This window comes from Poecilia mexicana, unplaced genomic scaffold, assembly GCF_051168715.1.
Source record: "Poecilia mexicana isolate PSO_F unplaced genomic scaffold, ASM5116871v1 scaffold_6, whole genome shotgun sequence".
NCBI classification, from domain to species: Eukaryota; Metazoa; Chordata; class Actinopteri; order Cyprinodontiformes; family Poeciliidae; genus Poecilia; species Poecilia mexicana.
In genome coordinates, this window is record NW_028263375.1 from 7,853,033 (window position 1) to 7,874,853 (window position 21,821).

Below are 21,821 nucleotides of genomic sequence, written 5' to 3' on the forward strand. Positions count from 1 at the left end.
CAAAACCCTTCAGCTACAAAGCCAGAATGTAAATTAGATTATTTGAGGGGTTTTCACTTACTTGTTTGGTATTTATAAAATAATTAGGCAGGTTTGTTAGTATCAGGGAATGTTAGTTTTTCAATGATTCCAGTGCACATATATCTTGATGTTCCTGTTCAAGAGGCAAACTGTATGCCATTTTTTTATCCAGAAAGTATCATGTTTTTCTGCTTAAATGGTGATAATGATTGTAGTTTGGCTACAACCACTATCCTATTTTCCTTATCAATTTCTAACAATTTACTCAGTGATACCTGTTCTTGTCCTAAATTGTATGTCATGACTTTTGTCACTTGTTTTCTGTGAGTAGAGTACATTGATTTGTCTTTACTTTTGCTACACTTTGTCAGGACCTCGTCAAAAAGTATACATTTATATATTCTGTAAAAATTTGGGAAAATTCAAAGTAGCAATCAGTCCTCAATTAATGTTTGTAGCAGATTTATGAGGAACTCTTTCAAAGTACAAAAAAAAACACATGAACAAGAATGCACCACAATAATCTGATAGTCATGTGATCTCATTTATTTAGTGTAAAATAAATCTACAAAACAGATCCACAACAATACTGCTTATTCTGCTTATTAGATTAGCTAACATACATTCAGTAGCTTTCTATTAAAGGGAAAGTCCAACATTTCAGCAACTATACTCAGGGTTATTGCATGATTTACAGTCTCTGGCTCTAAGTAATCATTTGTAGCTTATTCAGAGTTTAAATGAAAATAAAATGATTGAACAGATCTGACATTTAGTTTCCTTTACAATCAACCAAACCACATACTTCCCTGATTTTAGCCTCTGCAGAACTCAACTATTTTTAAACCTGATGCATTGTTCTTGTAATGTGTGCTTTTACCTTTATAACACCTTAATGGAAGTAACACAAATTAAACAAAAAAAGCATAGTGATTCATCTAGGTAATGTGATAGCAATGGAGTCTAAGTATAAAATCAAGAAAAAATACAAGAAAAACAGCTCATTAAACATTGTACAGCATTGTTTGTTTGATTTTTTGGATAAATACACAAGCAAATAAGACAAAATGGGCCAATAAGAGTTACGTTTGCAGTGCTCATTGGGATTTTCAGTGATTTGACTTCCTAAGAGCATAAGTTGATTTGTTTACCTTAAAAGCCATTCTTTAGATGGTTTTGTCTAACTGTTTCCTCCATTTAGGCTTTACTGTTGGTCTAATTCTATCAGGATTTCCCTGAGCTCTCCTTGAAAGAGTCCCACTCTTGCTGCTTTGAGTTTTTAGAAGGAAAAATTAAGCCATCAGATGTACTGATTTACCTGTAACCATCAGTATAAGTACTAAAAGAAGGAGTGTTGGCAGTTTGTATGTTATGGACCACATGGGTGTGTTTTAATACAGTACCAAGACAGAAAGACATCAGCATGATTTTAGAGAAACAACTGCCGCTGCCCATGAAAGGGTTACGAGGTCATTTACAGATTATCTATAATCAATCATTCTACATGGAGAAAGATTGATCAAAACAAAAAGCTGCCCATCTTTTAAGAAGTGAAAAACCCACCAAATTCACCATAAGGACCAGGATCTGGCCACCTTGCAGTTACCAAGGCAACCATGAACTCCTCCGTATACAAAGGTGTGTGAAGCCACCTGTCCAACAGCTGAAGTTTGGTCATCAACATGAAAATGACTCTAAACACAGCAGCAAATCTAAGATAGAACAGCATCAATGTGTTGGTCTGGCCTAGTCAAAGCCCAGACCTCAACTTGATTGAAATGCTGTGGTGGGACCTTCAAAGAAGTACAGGAAAGTAAAATCCTGAAAGCTTTTCCTGCTGGATGTGGTTCTACCAGCTGACGGATCCTGTGGTGAACTAAGTGTTTCACACATAGTTTCTAAAGGCCAAACTACCAAGTATTTTCTGTCTAGTTTCTAGCCCAAAAATCTTAGTACATTTGTAAGTAACTTTTCATCAAGATACAGGAGATTCTTTTAAGTCAGTAATCCATTAATACAGATTAAAAAGAACTTGTTCCACTGGCATTTTTTTTTTGATTAAAAATGTCTTGTTATAAGTTGAATAATCTGCCAGTGGAACTAGTACTCTTTCATCAACATTTACTTAAAATAAGCTCCTATATCTTGGTAAAAAGTTACTTGTGGGTTAGTTTTGTCTTATTTCAAGTGAGCTGGGATATTTGCACTAGAAACTAGATAAAACAATACCTGGTAAGAAGAAGAGTGTTTGCAGTGTAAGAAATAAAGCCTTGGAACTTGTAGAAGTTGAACCTCTGAAGACCAAAAACTGAGCATTAAGTCAGGTCCAGTTGGAACTCAAGAGACTCTATGTGAAGTTTTTTTTGTGTTTTCACAAACTACGATTTATGAAAAAAGAACAAAACGCAGTGAGAAGGATTCTCCTGAAGGCACCCGTCGACCCCGTTTCTCTTTATAACGGATTCACTTATAGAAAAGTGCAAACAGACGCGTCAGAACTTGCATATCATCAGAAGTCGGACTGACATCCAGCTCCAGAGTCCAATGAGACGTTGTCATGGTAACGGCAGAGGCACCAGCACCTCCACGTAGCTGACAGGTAGAAGCCCGGATCGCTCCCCGAGCGTTCCCTCGTACCAGTCGCCGTCAACCTGGCCGGTGAGCACGATGACCTCTCCCTCGCTGAAGTCCAGCTCGTCGTCGCGTTTCGACGTGAAGGAGTAAATCGCCCGGCAACAAGGCTGATTCAGGAGCAGCTTACAGTCAGCTGAGAGGAAATCAGAGAGGAAAATGCAGTTAAACCTCCAGTTAAACCTCAGATGTTTTGATTGCTGATGCTGGACTCAGGTTGAAAACTCGGAAACTTCTCAAACATTAAAAAAAATGACGAGTGGAAGACGCTGGAATCTCCCTGGGGAAACTGGTCTCTGCTAAAACAGCCTGATGATGTTTTCTCACCAAAGTTGGAGATGAAGCTGTCTGGGCTGGATGTTATCACTGAGCTCTCTTCTCCTGAGTCCAGATTAGATGAAAACAAAAATACGTTTTACAAGACACTTGCAGATCAGCCTTAAAGGGCAATATTATGTTTTCCAGGCACTAGAATGATTTTATAGCACAGCTAAGTGCTATAAAACTGCTACCCTCAGTTGTTATAAATATGACTTAAAACAAGTTTACCACCTTGAAATTGGGCTCCTGTCTCTTTAAGAAACTCCTGCACATTCTGAAACTCTGGCTTTAGGAAGTCATCCTCTATTAACCCTTTAACAGCGTTTCACTGAGAAGTTTCACTCATATAATGAGCTCAGTAGTCGCATCAGGTGTTTGCTAATTGCTGCTGGACCGATTGGAAACCAGTTTAGGGAGACCAGAACATCTGTGAGATGATGATGTTCCAGAACCTGAATAATTGATGTTTTGTTTTTGTTCAGGTTCAGAAAGTTGACCTCTAATCACCTTTAAAATGTTCAACATGGAGGAAGTTTCTGAACAGACCTGAAGAACGAGGAGCCGCAGCTGACAGCTGGTGGTAAAACCCGACGGTACCGCTGGGGTCGCCCTCGACCCGAATCTTTTCGGATCTGAACTGGCGAGCTGGTTTGTTACTGGCAGCAGTCAACCTGATGTAAGAGAGAGGTCAAAGGTTATGTGAAGACAGATGTAATACTTTAATTCTGATGGTTCTGATAATCAAGAGGATATCAATAAACATCAGTTTTTTTCCCACTAACGTAGAAATGCATCGATCCGATATCAATATCTGTATTGGAAACAATACTGAAAAAAATTCTAGATTGGCTTTGGTGACGATGTATCCAAACCATAAGGGCTTCATGACTTATCTTACACTATATTTAAAATTTGTAATTCCACTGTCTGGACTATTTGAAAGAAAGTTTGTAGCAGTTTATTTTTACATGTTTGACCAAACGTGTTGTTTTTGTCTGTTTCGGTTTCTTTTATTTATTTGACATTGGCTGGTTTACTCCCTATTGCACTGACTGAACAAATTAAAGTTGATTTGTTTATACATGTTTGACCAAGCTCATGATGTTATTTGTGTTTTTAAGTGTGTTGTAATTCAGTACATTTATGTCTGTGTTTTTTAAAAGAAGAAATATTTTAAGTCGCTGTTTTTCTGGATCAGATCGGTATCAGCCGATACAAACCTCAGATATCGGTATCGTAAGTGAAAAATGTGGATCGGTGCATTGCTACACGAAGCCAAACTCACCTGGCCTGCAGGTCACTTTGCAGGTCCAGCAGGACGCGCTGGGCGTTGCGGTGGAAGTCGAGCAGAGCGGCGATCAGAGCAGCCAGCGGGCCAATCAGATCCACCTGCAGGAGAAACACCAGAGCGGATCGGTACCACAGCTTCCTGACTCCATGCGTGAATCAAGTCCGACTCATCATTTCTACTGATGTTCTCCTTTAAGTCATCGGTGCTAATCAGACAGAAAAATGCCTTTTTTCCCCAGTTTGATGGACATTTGGGACATTCTCAATGTTTTCAAGCTCCTGTGAAGAAATGCAACTAATGATTATTTTATTTAATTAAGACAAAAGTATTTTCTATTCTATTCTATTACTTTATTAACAAATCAGTGGATTGTGCTGCCCTCAGTGTCAGAGAGTTACATATATTCTAGTCAGATTCTAGTAATTTAAGATTAATTTAAGACATTTCTTTTTAGCCAAAATTTTTGTCCACTTTTTTAGATATTTGTTTTAATCTCTTATTTATTCATTTATTTTATTATTTTTATTAATTTAATTTGCTTGTTTTTTGTTTTGTTGCCCTTTGAGATCTAAAGACATAAATGTCATTATAAATAAAACCCATTATTACTGTTATTGTTATTATTATTATTTATATTATTGTAACTGACTGAATTCTTCTGTATGACCTTTTTTTGTCTAAATTGAACTAAGATTTTAAGAGCTGATATTGTGGTTAAAATTGGTGAAAATAAATTTTCGTGAAGGATTGAAGTGTTTCAAAGTCATACTAGATAAAAACGGTTTATAATTTTATTTTGAAAGTTAGAGATTAATAAAAAAATGGCTGGACATTTTGGGGGATTGAAAGTGCGGAAAAGTGTATGTAATGTCTTCCTGGAAACCAAGTCATGAAGATTCTTTCAGGTATTTAGTCCCAAACTTCCTTTAAGTTTTATGGTTTACTGCAGTACAGGTTGAACAAAATTAAACAGAAAGTAAAAGAATAAACATCTGGTTCCCAACTCACATCACTGTCCAGCAGGACGAACATGCTCCTCTCTGCCAGCTCTTTGGACGTCATAAACTTATCCCACGCCAGCCGAACGCTTTCTGTTGACACTTTTCCTCTTCGTCTCTTCTTATAGTCAAAATCGAGCCGCTGGCCGTTCACCTTCTTCAGCTGGTACTGAGGAACCAATCAGATAAACGTAAACAAACAAGCTTCAGACCTCCTGCTGGCCTGGATTCTGGCACCAGTAACAAGTGAGCTCATCTAATTCAGTTCGAATAAAGACTTGAGGTGGGATTTAATGGCGGCTCACCTTGATCTGCTTCATGTCTGACTGCTGCAGCCCCTGCAGAGGGTCGATGAACGTCCGCTTGATGCCGACGTCCAGAGCGTCTTTGGCCTGGCCAACCTTCTGCAGAGCTCCGCCCACATCCATCAGAGCGCCGCCTGATCAGGAGGCGAGGAAGAGGACGACCACAGAAACAGCAGGAGAGTCAAGACGAAGAGTTCAAACACATCTGAAGGTGCCTCATCAACAGAGTTTGGTAGTAACTAGTTACATTGTTACATTGACCTGACCATTACTAGTTACACTGACCTGAGTAACTTTAGAAAAAAATTACTTTTAGGAGTATTTCTACTATGCTGTACTATTTACTTTTACTTCAGTAATTTGACTATGAAGTATCTCTACTCTTACTTGAGAAAATTTCTGGATTTTCTACATACAAGCATGTTTTAACCAAAAATTCATCAGACACACAAACCTGCAGTTTTTGTTATAGTTTCATTTTCAGTTTTTGTATTGAAACTGATTTGGAAACATTTTCTATGGACTGATTTTGTTATTTTTTGTTACTTCTATAAATAATCGTCATTTTGGTCCTTAAAATACCACAATTTCCACTGAACTTTATATTTTGATCCGTCTGATGATATAATTTTTAAATATTAAATGATTGATACTTTGATCAATAACTTAGTACTCGAGTAGACTTTTTACCAAACCCTTTTTTACTCTTACTTGAGTAATTTCTTGGATGGTTACCTTTTACTTTGACTTGAGCACTACTTCATATATACTTCATATATGTTGAAGTAGTGCTACTCTTACTTGAGTACAGTTTTTAGGTACTCTGCCCACCTGTGCTCATTAATTTGTATAAATTTATTTTAATTTGTGTGTACCAAATTCAGAAGCAGGTCCGAGCTCCTGGCCGTAGAACAACATGCACTTCCCCAGCATTCCCTCTGTCTGCGGGTATCCCACCGTCCGCACCTGTCCTCGGATCCTGGACACTGTGCTGAGCATGCTCAGTTTAGCTCTGTAGGCTGCAGACACAAAAACACATTTCAATTTACATTTTTATTCATTTTAATTTGTCATCAGTTTAATTTATGAACACAAAACTTTCAAGAAAAAGAAGTTTTGCCACTGAGGACCAGGGGTGGCTTTATCGTGCATTTTAGCGATAGAAATCACACTTCTTTAAATAAGTGACATCCTAAAGCAGCTTATTTCAAATGGGAATATTTTCCCAAACATTATATTTCTGTTTGTGGCTTTGTAAATGTCATGCCATGTAGTTACATTTCTCCATTAAATTCCTCCAGATTCCTTCAGATCTGAAGTATAATTCATAATATTCTGATCTGGAGATGGAGAAACATCCAAATTAATTCTGATCCTTCAATAATAAACTTTTTCTCACACATTTTCGGTGCTAATTTGGAGATTTTCTGCTTTTCATGCATAAATCATAATTCAGCTTGGCTTTCATATTAAAATTATGAAATCTATTCCTCATGTCTACATCCCACAACCTTCCAAAGATTTACTTTTTTAAGCTAATTTCTGTCAGAATCTGTAATAAGCAGAACTTTGTCTTTTTAATTATGAATGCACAGCATTTATGCATTAACATTGGTATTTACTGATGATGAGTTTGTTTGGACAGCGCAGGAGAAGCAATGGGTGTTTTTTCTCCGCTTTGAAAGGATAGAGAAATATATGATATATCGATTGAATATCAGTATCACTAATTAGCCACAATATCAATATGAAATACTGATATTGGCTAAGATTTTTCATATTGGTGCATCTTTATTATTCATATGAATAATAGAGATGCACCAATGTTACAGGTAACATCTTACATGTTACCTGTAACATGTAAAATGTGTTACAGGTCCTGTTTTGGTTCAGATGCTGGTTGGACTGTGAGTCTGGGCGTTAAATCATCTGGTACCTGGGTTTGGCTGGAGTAGCTCTGTGGTTCTGGACATCAGCTCACCCAGCAGAACGTTCATCACTGCGACAGTCTGATGAAAAACACAGAGGGAAGAAGTTCAATCGGTTACCTTCAATCTCCAAAGTGCACTGCAAAATCACAAAATTATACCAACTATTTTTGGTCTAGTTTCTATTACAAATATCTTGGTAAACTTGAAATAAGAAAAATAAAATAAAATTTACTTTTTAGGAAGAAAAGACAAACTCAAACATTCACCTTCTCCATCTTCAGGAAATCTTCATCCAGTTTGGTTCCCTCAGCTCCCATCAGGCGCTCGGTCAGAAGCTGCCGAAAGAAATCAGGTTAAAACACATCAGAGCTCCAGAAAACCAGAGAGTTTTCAGAAATCAATCAAAAACTAAATTCCTGAAACTTTCAGCCTCTGAAAGTGGCGAAAGATGGAAAATCTTCTCAAATTTGGATTGATAACCGCTCTAGCTGGACACAAACTATCTGAACTACTGCATTGTAAGGCGCTTGATCACTCAGCTTTAAACTGATCCAGATAAACTGGAGATGACAGTCTGACGAAGCCAACAGAACCACATTCCTTCAACTCAGAATAAAAGCTGCACCGATTGCAGTTTCCTGGTTGATAGCAGATTAATGATCTTTAAAAAGGCTCACTGGCCAATTCCAATTTTGGCCAATACCAATTTTTTTGTCTGAAATTTTGTTAAATATAGCAAATAAGTCACTAAGTTGGTAACAGTGGGAGTGTTAACTGCAAACAGACATGACCTAGTGGGCCGATCCATCAGTCAAACTGTCACTGCAGAGCAGAAGAGGAAAGCGGCTGATTTTTAGACCTTATCTGAGGTAGATAAGATCGACTTCACATGCAAGTATCACCGATCTTCCAAAATTAAGAAAATCTGTGCCAATAAATTGGCTGGTCGATAAATCACTGCATCTCAACCCTCAACTGCAGCTGCATCAAGAAAATTTGACAACAAAGGTTATGGACAGAATTGATGACAAAAGGCAACTTTGTCAAAGTCCAACTCAGACCAGAAACAAGCATGACTTACTTATTTGAAACATTGAATGATAAATTAAGAAAAGGATAGGAAGAAGTATAAACAGAGTGCCCATTAAAGTGTTTGTCTCAGACTTTTATTCAAATTTTTTGTAAGAATGTGGAAAACCTTTAAGTTTTTAATATCTTGTTTATATCAGGAGTAAATCTGCAACTGGTGACATTGAAGATAGGGAGAATTTAGTTTACTTATAGTCAGATTGTAATATTTTAGTAATAAAGTTCAGAGGAAAAGTTTGTATGGCCTTGCTAAATCTAAATCAGAGCTTTAAAATAATCTTTCCCTCCACCTTTTGGAGCGAATTAACACAATCTATTTCTGATAATTAATGTTTAACCTATAATTACAACCATAACAAAGTGCAAAGTGCAGCCTACGTCATACTCTGATGTACCGGGAATAAAAATCTTAATAAACATAAACAAGGCGGACCCTCATCCTGCATCTTTCCTTGGGAGAAGCTTTCCAGGTGGATCGGTACCAGGCCCTGTGTCGCAATGGAGCCTCGAAACACGACGGCCCACATCCTGAATCTCCACTCGTTTTAACCTGGTTCTTTTCGGCTCGGTTCGGCTCTTACCTGGCTGGCTTTGTGGAACTGCTTCTTCATTCCGGACACGGACATCTTGACGGCTCCAAGCGGCGGACCTGCTGCTGCTACCGCCGGAATCCGGACAGCCTTCAGCCCGTCTACGATGCGATATCCCCCCGCAGGGAGTTTCTGCAGGGACCTGCCCACACCTCCGCAACCACAACGAGGCCAGGACCGGAAATTTGGACCGGAAGCAACTCCGTTTAACACTTCCTACTACAAAGAAGTGGACAGAAAAAGTTCTGCAGCCTGTAACAGTCAATTTAATTTCGTTCTGTCTGCTGTAGTCTAAAGTTTGCCATATGTCTCATATTTATTATCTTTTCTGTGTCAAATCTGTTTATTTGCTTTTCATTTAAAGTTAGCCGTTCCTTCCAATAATTTATCATGTTGAGATTCAAAATAACACAAAAAACCATTTTTTACAACTTTTTCTCACTTCTGTTTTTTTGTTGTTTTTTTGTCTTTCAGTCCAAATAAAGTTATTATAAATCAGTGAGCAAAAAACTGTACTGAATTAATTACTTAAATATTATGGTATAATTCTTATAATTACATAGGATTACTTTTTTATGCTTAATTATATTCTTATTTTTTATTATGGTATTTATGTTGTGTTGTGTTTAATTTGTATCAGGGGTCTATCAATAAAGTTTGAAGTACATTTTATTGAAATATTGTCGAGCTTAATCTTTTTTCTGCCTAATATATTAATATTAGTTATAATATAGTAGTATTAATTTTGTTTTATTTTTAGGTTTTATTTGTTTTTGTTTTTTTATTATTTTCTGTTGTTTTGGCCAATATTACTACTAGGAGCTTAGATATTCTTTTCGGTAAATCAATGTAATTTTTGTTGAAGTTATAATTACAAAACAAACTGTAAAATATGGGATGTAACACATGGACATTTGCATCCACGCCATTTGTGGTTAATAGTTTTATTGATTTGTTTTTTAATATTTTTATTTAATTAATTTTATTTTCCTGCTAAAATAAAAAAATAATTTTTTTCTGGTTCCTAGTTGACTAACATCGTGGTTTGAACTTCATTTCCCATCAGTCATAGCGCCAACATTGCATCACATGACTCCTGTCTTGTCAACATGGCTGCTGCGCTAAGCAGTGAAGATTTCACCAACTTGCAGCTCCTTCTAAAGGCAAAGAACGTTGTTTTTGATATTTTTTAATTGAGACTTGATGGAAAACGTGTAATTGTCTTCTGAGTGTTTTAGAAAACGTGCTTAAAATAGGAATATCTGTTATTTGCTTACTTTAATCTGCTCTAAGCACTTTATCTGCGGTTTTTTGTATTCAAAACAAGAGTCGTTTTTCTGTGGAGGGTTATTTCACAAAACCAGGACATCGGATTAAGCCTGGATTTTCCGGTTGAATTAAGCCTTGACTCGTTTTCATAAAAGCAGTAGCTCATAAGTTACCATGGCGATTTATCCTCTTCAGCTAGCCTGTTCCAGACCAGGCTAACAACCAGTTAAACCCGGAGCTTCATTTGTTCAGTCAGATCCACCATATTTAAAACATTTTCTTATTTACGTCATAAATATACCTTGTGCCTCTATCAAGGGGGCTGTTTTTTTAACAAGATCCATTTTAAGCTCTGCTTCAAATTTTCAAATTATCTTGTCTTTAGATTTCCGTTAAGCTCCATTTGCGCTAAGAGTTAAACAGGAAGTTGTCCCGTTAGAATAAAAGCATGCCAACTCAAACAGGAAGTTAACATAAGTAAAACTATTTAAGGATCTAAGTCATTAGTACATTTTCATTTGTACATTAGATCATTTTTACCAGGCCCTGAAAATTGTTCTTATGTTGAACCTTGACCTGTTGTCATGTTTGTTCTTTATAAATATTGATAAGATGTGAAACAAAAACAGAGTAACTTGAATCAATTTGCTGTCAGATTCAGACGTTTTAATATTTACTTCTTCTGTTCATTTTTTAATTTCAAATTTTTTTATTTGAGCAAATGATGGTATGAATAGGACATTTTTAAGTTTTGTAGCCACATCTCCTGAGCCTGAGTTGGTATTTCAGAAATGGGTAAAGCCATAACGAACTGATCATCTTATGTCAAGACTGGTTTTATCTCACTTCCTGGATTTCTGAATTGTGGTTTTAGTGAAAGAGTCCTTTAAAGGCCATGTTTATTTTCTGATTATTTTTTTATGTGTCTTTCAGGCTCCATCTAAAGATGCAGTGAGAGATGTGTGCGTTCAGAGCCACAGAGTCCTGAACCGGAGGCTTACAGAAAACACTGCAGCCACCTTCAGCATCCCTGCAGCACAGGCAGCTCAGGTAACACACACAAGCACGCACACACACACACACACACACACACGTGCACGCACACACACACACACACACACACACACACACACACACACACACACACACACACACACACACACACACACACACACAGAGAGCGAAATCATCGTGTTTAATAATAATCAAAATTTTAGACCATTTCCAATTAGCATAATAGTATTAAAGACAAGAACACCCTCTGGAAGATCAGTGGTAAAGAACATTTAACACTGGAAATTAAAACATTTAAAATATCCAAAATAAATAAAACAATGTAAACAACAATAGTTAAAATGAATTATGAAATGTGTGTAACTGAAATTGTGTTTAGAGAAATGTCCATCTTTCAGATTAAACAAGAAAAACAGGCAAAAAAGTATGGCAAAAAAAAAGTGAAAGTACTTTGTCAAACGTTTTTCAAAATGGCGGCTTTTCAGCAATATTAAAGGGGAGCATCTCTTTAACAACTTTTGTCCGAATGGAAATTAGCTCATTTTGACTTGAAGTGACTTTTACTAAACTAGCAGAGAATTTTTAAACAATCAGCATCCAGATTTCTCCACTCACAGAAAAATTGAAACATAATTTAATTTGGATTTTTAATCTGATTCTGTGCCATCCATCTGTCATTTAGCTGGTCCAGTCCCTCCACACTCTGTCTCACCATGTCCTCTTCCACAACCTGACGTCTCCGGATCAGATCCTCGCAGTATTCCCAGAGTCTTTCCACTCCAACCTGAAGAACCTGATCACTAAGATCCTGCTGGAGAACAGGTCAGACTTACTGAAACTTTAAGAAGTATTTAAACTGATTTGATTATTTTCCAGGTCTGATAAGGATGAGAAGAAAAGTCATTTGATTATTTTCATACTTTCTTTCCATATCCTATTTTTCTAAAACACAAAACTCTGAGAATGGTTTGAAGTAAATGTAGTGGTTTTCACATTGATTTATATTAATTTGACCTGCTTGCATTTGGTAAATCACTCAATATCCATATTATGGATTTTGTGTTTCTTAATTAATACATTGATCACTTTATATTCAGGTTTGACTTAAATTTAAAGAAATCCAATTTTTAAATTAGGTCAAAAATGCCATTTTTAATTAATTTAATATTATTAATTAAAACTGATTTGAGTTAGTTCAGATGACAAAAGCAGTAAAAACGACTCTGTCACATTACAAAAACATTTTCATTGTTGTGTTGTTTCTTGGTTTTTGTTAAAGTCACAGAAAATGTAACTAAATTCTCAGAATGTTATAAAAAATGAGTCTGTAAAGGTTTAATGATGATGTGAGGGATAAAAGCAAACAAGGTTGTAAAATACACTAATTTCGATACAACCTCCTCCCCAAAAATCTCATCCTACTGCAAAAACATATCATCGAAAAATGTGAGTTTTTTTCAGAATGGGCGTGTTTCCATTGAGCAAATTTATTTTTGAAATATCAAATTGCACAATTTCAAGGTTGATGGAAATGCAGCTAGTGACTCAGACATCTCAGTTATCTTTGACTGATCAGGAATTAAATAATTGGTTGACATTAAGTTTATTTTTTCAGTCCGGCGTGGAGGACAGAAGCTCTCAGCCATCAGGGTGAGTAAATGCCCTGCTTCTCTTTACCGTCTTTGTGAGGACAAACACTTCAGGAAATGTTCTGGCGCTGATTTATTTAACCTTTAATTAGAAGCTGCAGTGTTACCTCTAAGTCTAAGGTTCGGTAAATAACTGCTTGTGTTCAGAAGTGGGTAGATAACCCAAAAACTCATGTAAAAGTAGCACTACTTAGACATATTTTTACTCAAGTAAAAGTAAAAAGTAGATGTCCAAGAAATTACTCCAGAGTAAAAAAGTATTTGGTAAAATATCCACTCATGTATTGAATAACTGATCATAGCAATCATTTAGTATTCAAAAATTACACAATCAGATGGACCAAAATATAAAGTTGAGTGGAAATTTTGGAATTTTAAAGATCTAAATTAAAATATTCATGTAAATTACATAATTACAAAACAACAAAATCAAGCAAAAAAATAAAGAAAAATCTGATATTTTTCAAAATCAGTTTCTTTCAATATAAAGTTTAATGAAACTTTTTCATAAACTCCAGGTATGTGTTTGTGTCTGGTGAATTTTTAATTAAAACAAGTTTGTTCTTCATTCAGTGAATATCCAGATATTTTACTTTAGTAAGAGTAGCAATACTTCATGATTAAGTTACTCAAGTAAAAGTAAAATTCAGCAGTCCACGAAATTACTCGAGTAAAAATGTATTTGGTCAAAATGCTACTCAAGTTCTGAGTAACCGATCAAAACAAACATTTAATGTTTAAAAAATACATAATCAGTCGGACCAAAACATAAAGTTATGTGAAAATATTGGTATTTAGAGCTCAAAATGAGAATTATTCAAATCAATCAGAATTTTTCAAATCAGTTTCTGTCAATATAAAAGTTATTTTAAAAACTGCAGGTCTGTGTCTGGTGAATTTTTGGTTAAAACATGTTTGTTTTTCATTCAGCGGGTAGAAAATCCAGAAACTTTACTCAAGTAAAAGTAGACACTTCATGATAAAATTACTCAAATAAAAGTAAAACAAACAGCATAGCAAAAATACTCAAAGTAAATTAGTTCAGAGTAGTTCCTCAAGTACATATAACTAGTTACTACCAAACTCTGCTCTTGTTTACAGTCTCCCTTCCTCAGCTGAAGGAGCTGGACTGGAGAGTGGACCTGGTGACCGGTTCTGACTCGGTCAGTCGGATGGCGGTGCCGACCTGCCTGGTCCAGCTGAAGGTGAGAACCTGATCGACCCTCTGCAGAGGTCGTGACCTTCCTGATGACACAATACATGAAACCGAATCTCGATATGCGAAACCTTTTCAGATGGAGGATCCGTGTCCGTCAGCAGGCGGGGAGCCGGTTTCCACGGTTACAGTGGAGCTGAGCAGGGAGTCACTGGACACCATACTGGATGGACTGGGACGGATCAGGGACCAGCTGGCTGTGGTGGCAGGGAAGTGAGAACAGACTCCAGATTCCCTCCATAAACAGTTTACACTTTAAAACGTGGCTCAAGTTCTACGTTTTTCATCAAAAACCTGCTGCCGTCTGTTATCCGGCGATTGGAAAGTTTAACTTTTTAACACATGTTGAATGTGATAAAGTGATTTTTTTTCTCATTCTGTTTATATATTTAATATTAATTATTCTACTCAACCATCATTCATGTGTAAAAGTATGTTTTCCATTTCTACTAATGTGAAAATAAACTGATCAGTCAGATTCTATTTTGTGGTGCATCTTTTCTATTCCTTCCTATTTTAATCTATTTTTATGCGGTTTAGGTCTCACTATAGTTACCTCACATTTACATATCTAATGACGTCGTGTCAAACTTCCTTGAACTGGTTGCTACATGCATATTTTTGGTCATTTTGCCAAATGATTCTTAGATTAAGATCTTTTAAACAGAACAGGCTCCAGTTCTTTGAGCACTGTTTCTGCTTAAGGTGGGATGAAGAGTTGCAGCTGTGTATTATAAACCTTTTACCACATATGCTTCAACATTTCAGAGCTCATTTTCATCGTTACAAGACTTGAACAACAGATTGCAATTTAGGTAACTATGAAACAGATCAATTTCTTTTTTTCCCCAGGACTTGGATGAAGAATCCAAAATGAAAGGATATTAGAGCTACTGGAAAAAAAGTGTTAATTCAGATTTTAATCTCAACTCTGAGCCAAACCTATTGACTTTTTCAGAACTTAGACTTTAATACAGATGCAAAGAGGCCGCCAAATTACATCTTTAAGTTGTTTTTGCATGTCAGATTTTGGTCTCCTGAAGCTGTAGACCGACACCAGACGTTTTTTTTTCTGACATCCACAGGATCACCAAAAGTAGTCATTTACATCTTTTCTATGTCAAATTCAAACTTTAAATTTGGAAATAATGGGTCACATACATTTCCCCCTTTTAAGTTGCTTTCTATGATTCCTGCATTGCTGCTCCTTTGCTTTCAGTCTTAGATTCTAAACTATGTTGTTAATGCCCGAGTTCTTGTGCAAAATGTTTAATTTTTTCTTTTTGTTCTTAAAACTGCAGGAAGCTGAGAAAGAAAGTAAAATTAAGTTGCCAATTTCAAATACTGAAACTCATTAAAACAAATTAAAAATCAAAACTGACCGTGTGATGCTCCTCTGTTTAGTAAAGGAGTATAATGTCCAGTTCAAATCTGGCTGAGGCAAGCTAACAGTTTGAGCATTTTGCTACAGGAATACAATCACCAATCTGTTTTTAAGTTATTTTTTAATGGATCAACAGAAGAGATTAAAATTGGCAGTAAAAGTATATCTGAAATAAAAAACAATAAAAAACAAGCCTTTTTCAAACACTGGTGCTAAACAAAAAGTCACATAAATGATGTTCTACAGCCAACCTTGCTTGGGTCTATACTTCATAGAGAATATATAATAAAAACACTATTTTATTTGTCTTTTTGGATTCATAGCTAAAACTGCAGCTTAAAACATAAATCTGGAATTACAAAGTGAAAGCAGGTTCATCAGTCTTCAGTGAGTTGCCGTCCTCTGCCTCCAGATCTGTGTGGCGCGTGTTTCAGATGCTCCGCAGCATACAGCCTTACAAAGTCCTCTGTAGCTGCCCAGTCCCCCGTCATTATCCCATCTGCATTCGCAGAAAACAAATGACTAGTAATAATGCAAAGAAAAAAAATGGAAAATGCACAAAGATGTGTTGATGGAGTCTCTATAAACATATTTTAGCCAGCTTCCTCATTATTTAAACATTAGCAGAAGCTAATCATTTCCTTTTTTAAAATAAAATGTGAACTTACCTTTTATTGCTTTATAAACCATTGTATTTTCCAGAGGTTTCTTGCCTCGTTTCCCTTTCCCCTTCATATTGAATTTGGCCATCAGTGCGTTGGTGAAGAGCCTGGAAAACAATAAATTACAATTATGTATCATTATAAATCTATATGACAAAATACTATCCATATCCACTCTGTGTGTGTGGAAACAAACCTGTCAAGAACTTTGTTGACAAAATCCTTGGTGTTCTTTCCTCCAATTCTGGAAACATGCAGCACCTGTTGGGATGAATCCATGATATATTTTGCTGATAATCCAACGTAACAGTGTTTGATTAATGTGTTATGCTAAGCTTTGTCCAGACTTGTAAAACTTACAAAGGTTTCAAAGACTTTTGGGTCAGAGAGGCGTTCCTCTTCTCTCACAAAGTCTTCCATGGTCTCCATCTTGTCAATGTGAACGACTGCAGGGATGGGCTGTTCGCTGGTAAGACGATTGCGGATATCAAACAGAATGTTGAAGAGCTCCCGCTGGAACACTGCAATAAACATACATTGGTTAAAATTGTTATCTTTACCTAGAGCAGCAAGGCTGCTTAGTTGCTTGATTATTGTTTTTGTAATCAGTGTCTGTGATATAATAGCACTTGGGCTATTATGAATAGCCCAAGTGCGAAAAGGGGGTATTATGTATTTTTCAGGCATATAGAGCCATTCAATAACACAATAAAGTAACTATATCACCTTCAGTTGTTACAAAAATGCTGTGTGTGTAGGGGCTGGACGAAATGATTGACAAATATCATGATATAAGCATTTCCTATAAGTCAATATCAATAATTATTGATTAGTATTTTTGTTTTAAATATCTGAAATATTGCCAAACTGGTGTTGTGACCTTTCAAGTTTTCACTCAACACCATTGTTCTCTGTTTTTTAAGCAGTTATGAGAAACATTGGCAGAATCTTAAGCTGCTTCTGAGCCAGTTACTCCACAAGTTGTTGCTAGGCAACCAAAGAGTGAGTGAGTTGCTAGGTAACCAAGGAGTGAGTAAATTAGTTCATTCCATCAACTTTATTTAGCTAGCTGTCAGAGGTTGAGTGGCTAAAGCCTGTCCTCTGCCTAAATCCCCCAGAATGCTGTGCGGTTCAGTTCAGTGAAGTGATTAGAATATCATCAGATGAATAATATTCTAATCACTGAACTGAACTGATTCTAATCACTTCTAATCACTTCACTGGGACCTAGTGATTAGGTCACTGGGGCCTAATCACTCTTTAAGGAGGTCCTATTGTTTCAGACACTCCGCCTTCAGCACATCACAGAAACGTTCTTCCATTAAGCTGTTTACAACTGTTGGACTCGAAAGTAGCTTGTATGATGAGCTCAGTAGATGTGCAGTTCCACCAAGTGTTTGCTAACTGCTGCTGGCGCTAGTCTGGCGGATTTCTTAGTACCGCACAGTTTGTGCAAGCATGTAGGCACCCCCAAATGTCTGCCACAGTAGATTTAATGATTCCTCAAACATCAGTGAAAGAATCAAAGCAACACTCCAGGTATGTTTTTGATGATGGAATAACATTAGAATATAAAGTAACACTCAAGAAAGTGAATTTTGCACAAATTTAACATGTCAGAGAAGAAAAAAAAGTGTCTTGGTGTAAATTAATCAATACTTACCATGCTGAGGCAATGGGAAGGTCCAACCTCTATTTTCTGATCTGGAGGCCTCAGCGCTGTGCCTGGATCTCGACCTAGAAACCTCATCACGGTGCCTGGATCTCGACCTTGAAGGACCATCACGGTGCCTGGATCTCGACCTAGAAACCTCATCACGGTGCCTGGATCTCGACCTTGAAGGACCATCACGGTGCCTGGATCTCGACCTTGAAGGACCATCACGGTGCCTGGATCTTGACCTTGAAGGACCATCACGGTGCCTGGATCTCGACCTTGAAGGTCCATCGCGGTGCCTGGATCTCGACCTAGAAACCTCATCGCGGTGCCTGGATCTCGACCTTGAAGGACCATCACGGTGCCTGGATCTCGACCTTGAAGGACCATAGCGGTGCCTGGATCTCGACCTTGAAGGTCCATCGCGGTGCCTGGATCTCGACCTTGAAGGTCCATCGCGGTGCCTGGATCTCGACCTTGAAGGTCCATCGCGGTGCCTGGATCTCAACCTTGAAGGCCCATCGCGATGCCTGGATCTCGACCTTGAAGGTCCATCGCGGTGCCTGGACCTGGAGGAGTATTCACGGTGCCCAGATGCCGCATCATAGTGCCTGGATCTTGACCTTGACGCCTCATCGCGGTGCCTGGATCTGGATCCACTACTGGATCTAGTACAATTTTTATTTATTTTAATAATTTAGACATTTTATCACTAGAAATACAAGACCAGGTCATGAAGCAGAAACTGTTTAACCCCTACATTTTGCTGGAAACCAACCAGAAGAAGCTAATCGCTATTGATGTGGTGCTTTATGTCGTTTCTTTACCTGTAGTTATAGCCATCAAGAATTTCATCTTTGACACAGCTGTGTCGAGATCCTAAAAAACAAAACTAAACATTATTTACCAAGCCCTGATAAAATAATCTAGTGGTGCTTTAAAGTGTGATGTGATGTATACTCACTGGGAGATGACGGGTCGCTGCGCCGAGGCGCTGTGTTTGCATATCGAGGGCCTAAAAATCAAAAAAATTATTAATCGATGAAAACTTAGATCAAAATAAAAAGTGAGGAGAGGATTAGTTAGGATAGATACTTACTGGACATCAACGTTTCCCGACTTCGAGGTCCATTAGATTGCTCTGCAAAGCCAGATAAGTCTAAAACACCCAAAAAACATGTAACTGAGTCTGAATCTGTTGTCTTGTGTGCAAATAAATAATTACCAGATTGGGATGTAACGCAGTTAGCAACACTTTGAAGTTGTTGGTGGATTGATTGATGTGAATACTCACTGGAAATGTCCCTGTGGAGAGATCCTGCAGAGCGCGAGAAGGCTTTCATAAGGTAAGCCAATGTTTGATTTACAGAGCCTGAAACACATGATTTAGCCTCTGATTACATTACAGCAGCATTAAATTACTAATTTTTTATAATTCAGTCTAAATTATTTGGATTGGTGAGCTTCCTGGTCGTCATAAATTGACCCATCCGTCTGCAGCTTGCCATAGTGGAGCAACTTTGTAAAGTTGGACAGGTGGATCAAGGAAAAATGCAAATCTACTTACGAAACGTTGACATGTCGATGCCCTGAGAACCGTCTGCAACCTCCCTTCGAATGGACGTGGCTTCATCTTCAGAGGCTGAAACAAGAACACCGGGACATTTTATATTCACATGCATAAAGATGCTGGGTAAAGTGCAGAACAATTGCACTTTACCCAGAATTTGTAACAATTATGTTGTGTACACACAACTTTAAAGTGCCTCATAAATACCTACAAATGTTATTTAATCTGTTAGTGTCCTGAATGGGGAGGAGTTTCTCTGGTGCTTCTGACTGGATGGGCAGCTTGACGACTTTATAGAGGTAATTTAAAGTAAATTCCCAAGAAAAAAAGATATAAAATTTTGAAACTGGATGTCAAACAACATCATGTCTTAAAGCTCAAAAAAGTTGATTTTATAACATACTGCCCCTTTAAGAAGATAAAGAAAGCCCATTACCCCTGATGTCATCCTCTTCATCTGAAGATGTTAATCCTGAAAAAAAGAAAAGGAAAAAAAGGTTGTCTAAAGTTTCAGGCACAACTTCTGTCTCTAAATTACAAATGTATAAATCACATGAGACAAACATACCGTTTCTTACAAACTTACAAATGTTCTCTTCCTCCTCACCTTCCTTCGAAACAGCTTCAGTATAGCTCTCAATGGTAAAACTACGTGGGGTCCCAGGAACACCGTTACTAATATTTTCAAAGCCTCGAGGGTCATCCTCACTTTCAGAACGAAGCAGACCGAGGTCTCTTCTGTTTTTCCGCGATTTTCTCATTCTCACAGCAATCTGTAAACAGATTTGAGTCTAAATTAATCTGATGATTGTTTATGTGACTGACCATGCACAAAGGGGGGAGATGAGGTCACAACACATATCATATTGAAGAGGGTTAGGATAGGATGGCACATTTCTCACCTGAAGTTAGAAAGACACACCTCACAGAAAGCCAAAACTGGTTTATAAAAACAACGAAACCTCAGGAGCAACTTTTAAACATTGATAATTATTATTTTGAGGTAAGAAAAAATACTAAAGTGTTGTCTCTAGTGACATATTTAGAGTGCAATTTATAGTACAATGAAGTTGCCTTCAGTTGTTATAGAAATCCCCTCTGTCACTTTACACTTTAGGAAGCTCCTGCCCTTTCCGACACGCCCCCTTCAGCATGTCATCACAACAATGCTTCTCCACTCCATGATGCCATTTACAACCATCTTTAGGAGGGTTGGACTGAGACGTGGACGGGGCCAACTTGTATACCTCTCTTTCGTGTCGTACTGTTTACATTTTGTTCAGTTTGACTGTGCATTATTCCTCTTGATGCGAGTGGACGAAAATACGGATGCATCTAGCTCCGTGTGGACTAGGCCTGGACTTTCACAAGACAATGAAAATTCTAATTGAATTAAAAATACATTATTGATCCCAAAGGAAGATCAAATAATGCAGCAATGCGCAAACACTTCGAAGCACAGGGCTTATTTAAAGCTTATTCAGATCCATAGTAGTTCATTTTCTGACCTGCAGTTCTAGATTTGCCTTAACATTTGTTCAACACAATATACACGAAGTAGACACACGTTTTACCTAACGTTAAAGCAATTTAAGACAACAATGCTAGAGAACCTAATAAAATCAAGCAGAAATCAGCTTACTTTCACCTTTTTGGTCGACCGCGGTGAACAGTAAGCAACTAACTCAGCTCCAGCAGAAATATGAAAATGTGCTGCTCAACAAGAGTGCTGCTGATTGGTTAGCTTATGGTCACGTGCAGCATTAGCTAATCAGAGTTTGTTGACGCTAGGGTTCCAAAGCCCATAGACATAATATAAGGATGCTTATATGCTTATATGTCTATGCCAAAGCCCGCGAATTCTTCGTTTATTTTTTTAAATGGCGGAAAGCCAAGAATTCTATATGTCCCGCCATAGACATAATATTATGTCTATGTGTCCCGCCACCTACTGTAGATGACTGTATGACCTCACAGCCTCAGAACGAAAAAGCTTTTTAAGATAAAAGTTAAAAATAATAATTGCATCAATTGAATAATGATACTGAAAATTTAAAACAATTGATAACATACATTAAAATGTAATTTTAAAAATCACATACACTATGTGATTCTTAAATCACATAGTGTATTAAGAATCACTATGTGATTCTTACTTACTATAAGTAAGTAGTGTACATAATGAAAAAATATATATATTTGTTCATGTTACGAAAGAATACT

The 21,821-nt window shown here is 37.2% G+C and overlaps 3 protein-coding genes across 5 annotated transcripts; 1 reads left to right on the plus strand and 2 right to left on the minus strand.

Moving 5' to 3' along the window:
* Nucleotides 1-546: 546 nt before the first annotated feature.
* sh3gl3b (SH3-domain GRB2-like 3b) lies at nucleotides 547-9,368 on the minus strand. Its single transcript, XM_014972207.2, has 9 exons — nucleotides 9,169-9,368; nucleotides 7,765-7,833; nucleotides 7,504-7,576; nucleotides 6,443-6,586; nucleotides 5,568-5,701; nucleotides 5,273-5,431; nucleotides 4,259-4,362; nucleotides 3,520-3,644; nucleotides 547-2,788 (listed from the first exon to the last, which is right to left on the minus strand). Exons 1-9 carry the CDS (start codon nucleotides 9,211-9,213, stop codon nucleotides 2,577-2,579), a joined length of 1,065 nt encoding a protein of 354 aa, XP_014827693.1. The 5' UTR covers nucleotides 9,214-9,368; the 3' UTR covers nucleotides 547-2,576.
* Nucleotides 9,369-10,235: 867 nt separating this feature from the next.
* On the plus strand, nucleotides 10,236-14,808 carry commd9 (COMM domain containing 9). The gene is made up of 6 exons (XM_014972208.2): nucleotides 10,236-10,340; nucleotides 11,380-11,496; nucleotides 12,143-12,282; nucleotides 13,076-13,110; nucleotides 14,211-14,314; nucleotides 14,405-14,808. Exons 1-6 carry the CDS (start codon nucleotides 10,287-10,289, stop codon nucleotides 14,540-14,542), a joined length of 588 nt encoding a protein of 195 aa, XP_014827694.2. The 5' UTR covers nucleotides 10,236-10,286; the 3' UTR covers nucleotides 14,543-14,808.
* A 1,005-nt stretch (nucleotides 14,809-15,813) lies between these two features.
* LOC106906780 (uncharacterized) lies at nucleotides 15,814-21,351 on the minus strand. 3 transcript variants are annotated; one of them, XM_088006158.1, is made up of 14 exons: nucleotides 21,247-21,351; nucleotides 20,167-20,371; nucleotides 20,035-20,070; nucleotides 19,810-19,887; nucleotides 19,596-19,670; nucleotides 19,323-19,400; nucleotides 19,128-19,187; nucleotides 18,993-19,043; nucleotides 18,856-18,907; nucleotides 18,035-18,696; nucleotides 16,732-16,892; nucleotides 16,568-16,632; nucleotides 16,378-16,478; nucleotides 15,814-16,208 (listed from the first exon to the last, which is right to left on the minus strand). In XM_088006158.1, exons 2-14 carry the CDS (start codon nucleotides 20,357-20,359, stop codon nucleotides 16,087-16,089), a joined length of 1,734 nt encoding a protein of 577 aa, XP_087862284.1. In that variant the 5' UTR covers nucleotides 20,360-20,371; nucleotides 21,247-21,351; the 3' UTR covers nucleotides 15,814-16,086. The 3 variants fall into 3 exon arrangements, with proteins under 3 accessions (XP_087862284.1, XP_087862285.1, XP_014827689.2); XM_088006159.1 differs by having other exon boundaries at nucleotides 20,206-20,371; nucleotides 21,241-21,339; XM_014972203.2 differs by having other exon boundaries at nucleotides 21,241-21,339.
* Nucleotides 21,352-21,821: the final 470 nt, after the last annotated feature.